Source organism: Trachurus trachurus (assembly GCF_905171665.1).
Source record: "Trachurus trachurus genome assembly, chromosome: 15".
In the NCBI taxonomy this organism is placed as follows: Eukaryota; Metazoa; Chordata; class Actinopteri; order Carangiformes; family Carangidae; genus Trachurus; species Trachurus trachurus.
This window is the reverse complement of record NC_139906.1, coordinates 26,632,341-26,644,584: the sequence shown is the minus strand read 5'-3', so window position 1 is coordinate 26,644,584 and position 12,244 is coordinate 26,632,341. Positions and strand designations below refer to the sequence as shown.

The 12,244-nt window shown below is 42.5% G+C and overlaps 1 protein-coding gene across 3 annotated transcripts in view; it reads right to left on the bottom strand.

Annotated features, from left to right (window-relative positions):
* Positions 1 to 3,668: 3,668 nt before the first annotated feature.
* Positions 3,669 to 12,244, bottom strand: part of gbf1 (golgi brefeldin A resistant guanine nucleotide exchange factor 1) — a 93,327-nt gene continuing 84,751 nt past the window's right edge. For 2 of the 3 annotated variants that reach the window (XM_083988598.1, XM_083988599.1), the window contains exons 33-40: positions 11,360 to 11,577; positions 9,769 to 9,919; positions 8,530 to 8,660; positions 8,291 to 8,392; positions 7,305 to 7,418; positions 6,366 to 6,543; positions 6,079 to 6,267; positions 3,669 to 4,822 (exon numbers count right to left, since the gene is read on the bottom strand). In XM_083988598.1, the coding sequence (XP_083844724.1) occupies positions 4,569 to 4,822; positions 6,079 to 6,267; positions 6,366 to 6,543; positions 7,305 to 7,418; positions 8,291 to 8,392; positions 8,530 to 8,660; positions 9,769 to 9,919; positions 11,360 to 11,577 (1,337 nt within the window). In that variant the 3' untranslated portion in view covers positions 3,669 to 4,568. The remainder of the gene's footprint in view (positions 4,823 to 6,078; positions 6,268 to 6,365; positions 6,544 to 7,304; positions 7,419 to 8,290; positions 8,393 to 8,529; positions 8,661 to 9,768; positions 9,920 to 11,359; positions 11,578 to 12,244) is intronic. The other variant, XM_083988600.1, reaches the window with a different exon arrangement.

The window sequence follows — 12,244 nt, the reverse complement described above, 5'->3', positions numbered from 1 at the left end:
CGTTGACTATCAGGTGATCCAGTCATTCTTTGATGGCAAATTTGTCTGCAGCCATTTCCGTGTAATGGCCTTCTTGCTTGCAGCCAACAGCACTTTGTAAAGATAGTTGTCCTGAGCCATAAGTCCAACTGGGAATTTACGTATTAAGTATAGTGTGATAAAAGAAAAATCAACTTTTAAACCAAGGATTGACTGACTGACTGATTGATTGACTTTCTCCAGCAAGTTCTTGCCAATATGGTTGGATAAGAGGGCAAGCCCAGAATATATGAAAGTGGTTGGCCATTGTCTGGCCACATTGTCTCCAGCATTTATCCTGTCCCTGGAAACCCTGCTGTTTAGATTTCAGTTTAGGAGTGACAAAAAATGTTATGTTCTTCCAGCAGAATTCTCTAACAAACAATTTAAAAAGAACAAAAAGCCAGCAACACTCTGGGTCCTTCTTATATCTTTAATACCTCACTGGTACAGGCAACTCACACAAACCGGTTTCGACGGTTAGTCTTCGTCAGTGTGTGAGACATGATCATGAGTGAGTGGCAGTGGGCTGTTGTTTCCACTTCAGGCCTCACTGTGGTGCTGTTGTCTCACTGTTGGGATGGCTGAATAGAGACAATGAAGAAGCTTTGGGCCTCAGTAACATGATGGTGCTACGTCTTTGTAAAATACATTTTTAAAGGCTAATTCTACTGATGAGAAATTTGGATCATTAAAAGCCAGATTAAAATGTTTGTATTTCTCACTCACTGTGATACGACTCACATCAGAAACACGATTCTCAAAACAGTCCACGAGTAGAACATTTGTTTTTCTGATTGGATCTGTACAAACTGTCACTGGATCAGCACCGCTCACTTCTCAGAACATTGACTCATCGTGTTGATGTATCTGTGGTCTGACTGCTGACTCATGAAAACAGACTGATCCCTCATCAGATCCAATAACAGACGTCTCTCTCACTTGGATGAAGTCCTACACTGTCTCACTGTTTTCACTCAAATCACTTCTTCAAACTGCAAATCTCCATACACATAAATATACAGGTATGTCTGTTTGTTCTGTGCTTTACTGTAGCCTACTTGGTGCATGTTGTTTTTAGATCAGCGGGGCAGAGACTCAAGCTGCTCAGTGAACACAATGGAGGTGAACGGTACTTTCACTTTTCCCTCATCAAACTCATCAAATACACAATCCAACAACTCCAAAAAACTCTGGTGGACAAACTGTGACCTGCACATTCACCACGCTATGAAATAATCACATATAATTATGTAACATTACGACACATGAAGCAAATACTCAGAACTACTAGCGTTTTTGAAATCACTCTGCCCAGCAGCCGTGTCTGGAATGTAGTTCCAGTTACACATTTGCCTAGAAAACAACTCAGTCTCATAATGTTACATGATTATCTCATAGTGTGGTGAATGTGCAGGTCACAACTTGTCCACCAGAGCGTTTTGGAGTTGTTGGATTGTGTATTTGATGAGTTTGATGAGGGACAGGGGACCTGTACCATTCACCTCCATTGAGTTCACTGAGCAGCTTGTGTCTCTGCCCCGCTGATCTCAAAACAACTTGCACCGATAATTAAAGGTAATGAACCTACTGCTGTGACTATAGGGATTATGGCAATAGGAGAATTTGCCAAAATGTTGAACTATCCCTTTAAGTCTGACAGAAAGAGAGAGGGAAAGAGATACAGACAGGAAGGCAGGGAGAGAGAGATAATGACGATGATCGATGATGAAGAACAAAGGTCCATGGCTTGGATTTGAACCTGGGCCTCTGAGGTTAGGATTACATCTCCATGGTGAATGAGTCACTATAGTTATTGTTATACTTGACCTGTATTAACTGACACGATGCTCACCATGACAACAAGGTTGACGTCTCATCTCCCTGTTCCTGCCTGAACCAGATTCATCAAAATGAGTTCAGAACAAAAGCAAAACAGAAACAGGATGAGCACTTGCTTAACATTTTATTTATTACATCGTAAAAAGTAGATTACCTTTCATTTATATATATATATTTATATATATATGTACACATTATATCCATGTAATTTCCTGTTCAAGCAAGAATCAGCTGATATATCTAAGAGTCCCATACGACAAATAAACCCACTGCTTACAAAATGTGTCATGTGCGTGGCTCTGTAAGGCTGTAGTGTTACCTGACTGACACATAACACACTGGATCTATGTGGGGAAAGCCCCTCTGTTCTTCCCCAGGTCAATAAATAACATTAACATTAACACATCACAGAGAGAATCCCAGGGTCACTTCGAATGGATGTTAAGGTCTCATCTAAACCAAAACAAAGACGCACATTTGGCATTAAAACGGTGAATTAGACTCCATTAGTTTGTCAGCGCGGCGTCAGTCAGCATGCAGAGAGTCAACACGTGTCGAGGGGGGAAAACGCAGCAGATGGAAAAACTCTTTTTTAACCAAACACTGAACTTAACCACGACTGAAAACTTGGTGTAGAAATATAAATAAGTGAACATCTTGTAGGACTAAAATAGTTGAAAACCACCCATCATGTTATTTATTCAAGATGTTTACAATTTTAATTTTAATTTGGATTTAAAAACTGACTGCAGTTCAGGTCCAGCTCCTGTTCACGTCGACTTTTTGTATGTTACGTTGAGGGACATGAGGTTGAACTTTACTGCACTTCCTGTCTCCGTCTGTCTCCCTGTGTGTGTCCAGGCTCCACAGATTCATTGTTGTCAGTTTCAACACTAAGTATTCAGTAGTGATTCCACTCAGCAGTGAGGTCCTGTTTGATATGGTCTGTACCAGCTACATCAACATGATAACATGTGCACACACACACACACAGACACAGTCACTGAAGAATCAATAAGGTGCCTGAAATCAAAGCTTGTTTTTTTTTTTTAAAGCAGAACTATGCAACTTGGCCAGAAATAGCTCGCTCCTTCGTTGGTTTCTCTTTTTTTCCCTCTCCGGGGCTCCCCCACAGTTCTGGGAGGCACATGTCACTGTCGTAAAAAAAAAACTCGCCGCCCCACCTCCTCCACCCCCTCCCTACACGTGCTTGTGTTTACTGCTGAAGGTAGAGAGCGGTGTTTGCTAAGCACGGAGCTAATGCTAACACGGAGCTAACGCTAACAGGGAGCTAATGCTAACACGGAGCTAACGCTAATACGGCCACACACAGACAAAGACACAAAGACACAGACATACACACACACATGAATAAAGGTTCCAAAACGCGAAGGCGTGTGTGTGTGTGTCATGATGTATTACATTATCTTATAAAAGATCCATGGTGTGTGTGTGTCTGTTAGCATTAGCTCCGTGTTAGCCACAAGCCGAACTTCATCAGTACAAACATGTTTCCATGGTTTCCTCCGACTTTCCGAACTCAAACCAATCACGATTCATGACATGCATGACGTCATCTGCGTATTATCTCTTCGTACTGCCGTAAGGCAGTTTCTCGCGATAGTTCTATCCATTGATGAGATTTACACCGAGACGGAGGACTGATCTTGCAAGTGCGGTTTTCAGCCAGTGGGGGGGGTGAGCGCATTGGCCTAGACCCCATTCACCTCATAATAGGTCACTCTACCATCACAGTGACTCTGAGCCACAATAATTACAGCCGAAATCCTGCATAGTTCTGCTTTAACATTGAGAAGGAATGAGTGGAAATAAACTGCACAGAATCTGTTCTCAAACTAAAACTGACTGATGAATAAAATTATTTTTCTGTACACGCTTCAATCAGACGTCCGTCACAGGCCACAAGTTGTTTTTTCCTTCAGCAGGAAACCTCGCCATCCTTTCCACCAATGAGAGAGCACGTGGTTACCGCGTCCATGGATGGACCCCGTGTTGATGATGATATCAGGAATAATTTCACCCTCACATATGAAAACTATTAGCACTGAGGTCGAGAGGTGGAGTCCCCACAGCTGCTGATCCTACCAACCACGACCGTGTGTGTGTGTGTCTGTGTGTGTGTTGTCCAAGAACTTCAACACACATCTGTGAGTCATAATGTCCTTCATTACCATTACCACACAAACATTGTAATTTATTAATCTCTAGAGGAACATAGAACCATAGCAGTCTGTGCTGGGGTGAAACTTAATCTCATTTGTGTTCATGTTTTGGCTTAAAATATATAATGTTGCCAGGTCACCCCAGTACCAGATCTGACAGGAGCAACTTTTTTTTTCTTTTTTCTTTTTTACCTCAGTCACACTTTGATATTTTTCCTTACAAGACTCTAGTTGTGAAGTTTCTGAACATGATGGGATGTCGTCTCCGTTCAGTCTTTTATCCACAGGAATTAGAAACTGCCAAACACAAACAATGGCACAAAGGATTTATGGTTCGTTGTCAGTATCAGTATCATGTGTGTATGTTTAACGCTGCTCCTTCTAATCAGACGTGGGATGACTTCTGCTTTGTCCGTTCATTTCTATTTCATCAGAACCTGGGTGAGGAGCAGCTCCTGAAACGTCTCATCTGGATCCAGCTGTTGGAGGGGGTGTGACGGAGGATGTGCTGAGGCTTTGCTCCTCCTACTTGACCTCGTCGGGGGGGCTGGTGGCTCTGGGACAGGTCAGCAGCGGGACCGGGGACGTGGCCTCGATCAGAGCCGGGTTCAGGATGATGGGCAGGGACATGGGCGGGACCCCCACCTGCAGGGGGGAGGCCAGGGGCTGCAGGATGAGGGGAGACTGGCTCAAGGGTGACGGAGCCTGGGGGGGGGACGTCGTCAGGGGAACCGGCATGGGTGGGATGGAGGGCCGGGCTGGAGATGATTGGTCCGATCCTAGAAAACAGAGCATACAGTTCAATACGCTTCCTCAGCACAAAAACCAACAGTCAGACTGGAACACTGCAGAGTACAGAGGAAAACGTAGCGTTAGCTTTAACAGCTTTAGGTTATTTATTGTCACTCTGTGTTTTTAACATGTAGAAAGACAAATAAAGAATCTGAATCTGAATCTTTTCACTGAACTGAAGTCAGTGTTGTGTTTTTGATTAAACCGGTTATGAAATGTCATCTGAGCTGGAGGCTGCAGTGACTCGGTATCGGAAAATGTAACCATGACATGACAGAAGTCAGCTTGCTGGTATTGTATAATATTTTAAGCCAGTGGTTCTTTTTACATCAAGGACCCCTAAATTGACAAAAATTAGACCAAGGAGCCCAATTGGACAAAATCTTGAAACAAACACAGAAATAGATAAATAATTGTTCTGAGACGGAGTAACATTACTTTCTTAGTCAATGTAGGTTCAAATTAGGGTCAATGGCCTGAAATTTTGCAAAAAGATGTGGTAATATTTCTCAAGAAAAAAGTTACAATTTATAGAAAAGAAACGTCTCAAATTTCTCAAAAAAAGTAAAAAAAAAAAAAACCAGGTAAAATTTCAAGAAAAAGTTGAGGACCACCTTGAATCCTCTTGAGGACCCCTGGGGTCCCCGGACCCCACTTTGAGAACCACTGGTATAAGCACTTTAAATTATTTCTGTAAATTTAGTGATCTATTATTTTTGCTTTTCTTTTTCCATGCTCTCTTCTTTTTTAGGCATCTGGAGGTTTTGCTCCAACACTATTTTGTTGTAAATGCCCAATGACAAACAAATCTTAATTAATAAATAACCATGGCAACATCTACACAAGAAGAAAATATATCATAGAGGTAAGAGGCAGATAAAGCAGCTCTGGGAACAGCTGTACCGTAGTAGTGAAGGAATAATCAAGTGTGGTGCTGAACTGACAGCTTCACACTTGATTTCATGATGCTAATGTTAGCTATAGAATAAGCTGTATTGAGATTTTGGGATCAAACTACACAGTGTCTTGTCTATATGTCTTTTATATTTATGTTGGGGAAAAAAATGTATTAGCTGAAATTCAAGCAAATACGTGAAATATTTCATAATCAAATGTGAGATTGAGACTTTATTTAATAGTAAACTTGTTGCACAAAACATTGAATAACAGCAACTAGAGCTGAGGATGATGGTGATGGATGTTTCAGTTCTGTCATGTAGTCTGGTACCTGGTGTGTTCTTACCGGGGGCGCTGGGTGTGGGGGGCTCCTGGGGGGACTCTGGTCTGCTGTGGGTCTGTGTCTCTGCAGGAGACACTGGGACTGGAACCGGGGAGGGGGGGTGGGCAGGTGGTGGAGACGCCTGAGGGGATGGAGGCCGAGCCGCTGGGGGCGGAGGCTGCATGCTCTCTGCTGGAGGACTGGGGGCCGGATCTAGGAGTCAACAGGACACATCAGAGACGGTGGTGTCAAGCTGCTGTGCTGTATTCACCTCATCTACAGTCCTACATGTGTGAGGCTCTGCTGCGTACCTGCTATGACCGTCTGCTTGAAGAGCTCCTCCCTCAGGTGAGGCAGGAAGCAGACGATTCGCTCCCAGGTGATCTCCCACAGGTCGGAGTATCCTGTCCTGGAGTCTGCGCTGTGGAAGATCCCTGCTGTGTCCATCACCAGCAGCATGTTCTTCAGAGACTCAGGGATGGCCTCCAGCTGCACACACAACAACCACAGTCAGTCACTCTACACCAGACTCTGACAAGAGCTGTGTTGTAAATTGCTCCCTATCACGGATGTAGTGCACTGTAGTGTGTTCGCCACTTTGTAGTGTTGTTCGAATTCTCCATGGCTGATTTCATCCACTATGTAGCGGACGACAAAACACCCACAATGCACTGCAAAATTAAGTGAACAAGCTATGTACACTACTTTCTACTCCCATATCCCACAATGCGATGCAGTCGTGTTTTGTCAGAGAAGAAGAGCAAGCTAATTAGCATGTTAGCTAGGATTTCTTTAGGTCATTTACCAATAAACTCCTCAGACGTTATTTGCCTTCGCTACGTTTGCCTGAAGAGCAGGAGTTGGGCAGCAGCATCCCAACAATAACAGGCAGCATTAAATCAATCTAATAAAGAAACTGTAGTAGAATATGTAGGAAATACGATCTTACGAGCTAAGCTAATAGCCACAGCTCCCGTCATTCCCTACATCGTGTACATGATGTCGTCGCTATATCACATATACATGATGTAGGGGATAGGGAGTGAGTGAATGAGTGTTTGATTTCGAACACAGCTTAGATCTTCCTTTAGATACAAACACTGTCCTAACTGACTGACTGTAAAAGAAGGGTCTCTATCTCTGGACAGACTTTATCCTGCATCACATCTCAGCTGGAGAACAACTGTAGACGAGCTATCAGTCTGATGTACGCTGTGATCTTGTCACACTTCCTGAATCACTGTCCTCACCAGTAAGTCACTGGATCCTGCGTGCATGTATTTGTCCATGAAGTCCAGAATGGTGAGCCAGAGGGCAGCGAAGGTGGGCAGGGACAGCAGGGGGGACAGGTGCTGCAGGAAAACCTGAACATGTGGAAAACAAACACACACACACACACACACATCAGCCACAGCTGCTGCTACAACAGTGTGTTCAGACAGCAGAGAGACTCCATATAATACAGTATGATGATAGACTTGTCGAATACAGGAAGTGATTATTAGACACTAGAAAGTCAATAGAAGTCATTCTTCATACTCCTTATTTCAAATGTTCACTAGATTTTAAACTGATGCCGCCTGTTCATCATAGTTACATGGTGCATGTTATCCCTTTGTACAGTCTATGACTCTAACTTATCTATGAAATTATCTCTTACATGGTTAGAAATTATGACAAATGTATCATAGAACAATGTAAACATGTTGTTTTTGTTTTTAAACCACACCCACTACAGCTGCTCCTCTGTCTGTCACTCAGCAGAGGAGAAAACCCTCATGCTCGTGGTTCAATACTGGAAACACTCATCAACTCAAAGTCTCTAGTTTTCTTTGGAAAAGAAATCATTTGCGGTCTGAAAAAGTCAAACAGAGCTCTGGTAGCTGAGGTCACCATGTGATAAATCATTTTACAGGACATTGACTCATTTTCCATGTGTTTTCCATGACTGGAAAAATTGGTCAACAATTTTCCAGGTTTTCCAGGATGCGTGGGAACCCTGAGTAGTGTGGTGTGGTTTCAGATTATGGGTAAAACTGCTTGATGTCAAGTGTAAAGTCATATATTCACTCAGCGCTGTCACAATGATGAAACCAGTTTCTTCTGATTTTTTCATGTGAACATTAAGAGCAGCTCCTCACTGCAGAAACATGGCTGACTGGATAGTTGATAAATAAACAGAGGGACAGGTGTTCCTTCTAAAGTGATGGTTGTTGGTGTGTGTGTTGCTGTTAACCTTTGACAGGAGTGTGCAGCCTCTCATCCTGGTCTCCTCCATACCGCCCACATCTGCTGGGCTGATGTTGTCCAGTAGCTTAGTCAGCAGGGGGAAAAGTACCTGGCAACACACACACGAGCAGACAGCAGGTCATTCAGTGAGGTTTTATTAGAAATCAAACCCAATTAGCTTGATGAATTGACTCTTCTCTGTGTTAGAGCAGAAGGTTTTAATACAGAGCTTCTCCTCTTCCTCACCTTATTGAAGCAGGACTCCCACTCTGTTGCATCCAGGGTCTGCAGGTCGTGGACCAGCAGCGCCCTCTGGAGGTAGGTGAGCGCCTGCATACGGACCTGTCGCCTGGCGTCGCAGCAGAGCCATGCGATGCCTGGAGCAGGAAACAACATGACACACGTCAGCTCTTCAGTCACATCAGTGTGTTTTACACATCTCTAGTCAACAAACCTTCAAAATCAGTTCCATGCACACATGTACAAACAGCTGGAGGACACATAATGTCTCTGTATGGACTAGAAATAAACATTTGTGTGGTGGCCTGGGAAAACCCTTTAATTTTTTGATATTTCCATAAACTAGAATAGCTTGAATAACTGAGATAGCCCTTTCAGATCAAAAGTTATGGGCATTTTAATCTATTATGACCAAAAAACTGAAAAGTGAGAGAAATGGCTTTAACTAGAACGTTGCAGTATTAACCCTCTAAAGATGAGTGTTTTACAAAACATTAAGTTTAACTTCTGAACCGTTTATGATAGAGATGAGCTGTAACCTGTATCTGAATCGTGTGATGTTCTGCTTTCCGAGGGTCTTTGAATGGTGCCTCTATGACAAGAAGGGACCGTATAGGGTGCGTGTAATCACGTGGTAAGGGAACAGACGCTAAACCGAACGTAGCATCGGCACTTGCACATGTTTTACAAAACATCAACAACATATTATAACTTCCGAACCGTTTATGATAAAGATCAGCTGTAAAAAAGCATCTGAATCGCGGAATTCTCTGCTTTCCGAGGGTCCTTGAATGTTACACCTCTACAATAACAACAGACCTCCTCTCCTCCAGCGCTGCTGCTGCAGCTCAGTTGTGCTGTGGCTCAGCTGAAAATTAAACGCTTTACTCGCCACAAAAATATAAAAATAAGTACTTTCCATTTTGTTTTCTTAAAATATTTATTCACCACGATGTAGTAGGGAGTTCAAAGTACCCGAATCACACAAAATATACAAATCGTGGAAATAGTATTTGCCACAATAGAACGTCAGCGACTTCTGACGGGTTTTCCCAGGCCGCCACACGTTTTTATTCAATTATCTCCATGTGATCATATCCTGTAACTGAACAACTAAAATGAACCTGTCTACATTATGCTTTTAGGATATATAATGTTATATATGGCCTGTGAAACGCACTCTTACACCACATGAAAGGATGTGTAGTGAAGCAGCCTGTGTGTGGAGGTGAGGGTCTACTGTACCTTGCAGCAGCGGGCACCAGCAGCTGGTCCACAGAGTCTGGGAGTCGGCCTCGACCTTCTTGCCTGCAGCCTGGAGATGATACTGCTCCTCGGCCCAGGAGCTGTAGATGCTGGCAGCGCGGGTGTGCAGGGTGTGCATCAGGTCCAGCAGCTGCAGGAGGACCAGGGGAGACAGGTAAATACTGGATATGTGTGGTGATGTGTTAGGAGGATGAGGATCAATCGTTTCACACTGGCAACAAGCAACGAGTCAGTTTTAAAGTGATTTGTGCAGCGTTGCCTTTACGCTGTGTGACACAATCTGTTATCGAGGTTTTATCCTGTATCTGATACACATATACACATGTGTGCAGCAGCTGAACTACAATTGTATTTTTTATATTTTTATACGACAGATGTATTTGTAGAAAACAGCCCTCTTTAAAATAGTTGATCACGTCTCAGAGACAAGGCTTTAAATCTGTGTTAGTTGACCACAAACAAGATCCTTTTAAAGAGAGGGACAGAGGACACGCTTCGCTTCACCAGAGAACATGAATGAAAGAGTCGCCCACACCAGGAACAATATCTACTGAGATAATGTGTCAGATTGAACTGATTCAGTTGTGTCGAGACAATTAAAGCTGTAAGATGTGCCAGACTGGGTTCTACTGAAGTGAAGGATTGTGAATGAGAGATTTTTGGGGGGGTTCTTTTCTCTTTATTTATTTTTTTTTATATTTCATAAATTGGCAAAAAAAAATCGAATCATATATTTTTCAGTAGCTGGCATACTGGCAAATTTTATGAACTGAAAATAGGGCTGTCAATCAATTAACACATAATTTATTATTTATACAAATTGTTGAGATTTATCTTAGTTAATGCAGATTCAACACAGTACATTTATATTTAAATACCATTGTTTAATACTTTTTAATCTATTTTTTTTTTTACTTTGAACAGATTTTCTATTGTGAACTTCAGATTTCCACTGAAATAACAAAACCCAGGCCTGTATGTTAAAGTACCTGTTGACTCGAGACCATTAAAATGCTTCAATGGCAATGTTGTTTTTATATGCACCAATTAATTATAACAAAAAATGTATGTGATGTTCAAGTGCCAGTTGAATTAACGAGTTAATTTTGACAGCAATAATTTGAAATTCAATCCACAAAACAATCAAGTGTGCAACAACGAGTTTATAAAGCCATTGTACGTTACTAGTCTTATATGTGTAACTATAAACAAATTATATGATCTTACTTTTGGAAAATCTGCATTATAATGGTAGAATGATAATAATACAATGGTTTTATTTCTTAATCTACAATTCCCAGCCCAGTCAGAATCACACCAGATGTTATCAGAACAGATGTTCTACATGACAGCTGTAAGGAAAGACACTGCAACCATCATGAAGTCACACCCATCCTCAGGTACTGCAGCCATGGCTCACCCCCCCAAAAAACACATGAAGCACCACTGACCCCTGACCAGCCAGAGTTTCCCTCCACAACAGACATTTGTGAGTTCAACCAGGTTCATTTATGATCACTGGGCTCAAAGTGACAGAAGGAAGAAGGGTGAAGAGGGCTGTTGTACTTACATCCTGACTAACCTGTAATGACACCGTGTGGTAACTGGCCGGAACGCCTTCGTCCTCCTCCTCGTCGCTGTGGGAACGGGACGGGCGCTGGCTGGACGCCCGGCTGCCTCCTCGCCTGGCGCCGCTCAGGCCTTCCTTCTCCCTGCCTCCGGCCTTCTTCCTTAACCGGGACTTGGAGTCGTACTTGTGGGTCTTCTTCTTGTCGTGGCTGCGGTAACCTGAGCGAGCACGGCATTAGAACAAAACAATTTTTTTATTTAGGATCTTAAAGTAGGAGTAGGAGGTCACTGATGATGACTCAACCATTTGGTGGATCTCAGGATCTGAATCATCAGGTTTATTGTCAAGTAGGTTTTCACATACAGTAAAAAGAATTTGCTTTGGTGTTTTAGTGCATCTAAGGAGTTGATTTGTATTACAGGACCTTTGAAAACTGATTCTGGGTTTAAAAATGTTGTTTTCGATCGTTGCGTAGTTGTCTGTCCACTTATCATATGTCTTTTACTACTACTACTACTTTCTTTTTTAAAATATGTTTATTGATTTTCCACTACTACTACTTTCGTGCATCTTTTACTGACTTATTCTCTTTTTTTTGGCTGTTTTTTCCAATAACGCTGGGTTTTAAAAATGCTGCTTATTTCGTGTCTTTCTCTTGGCATCACTTCCCGCTTTGAGTATGACCAATCAGCACAGAGTAAACCTCATGCTTTATGCAAGCCCACAGCGCCGCACGCCCAACTTTAACTGCGCTCTGTCACACCGACTCCGCCCAGAAACGTCCCAACTACACCAAAACATCAAAATAATAATAATACTGTAATAACTTCATTTGTATAAGAAAAACCTGCAGACTCTAGATTTAAAGTGTGTGTTCAGTCAGTT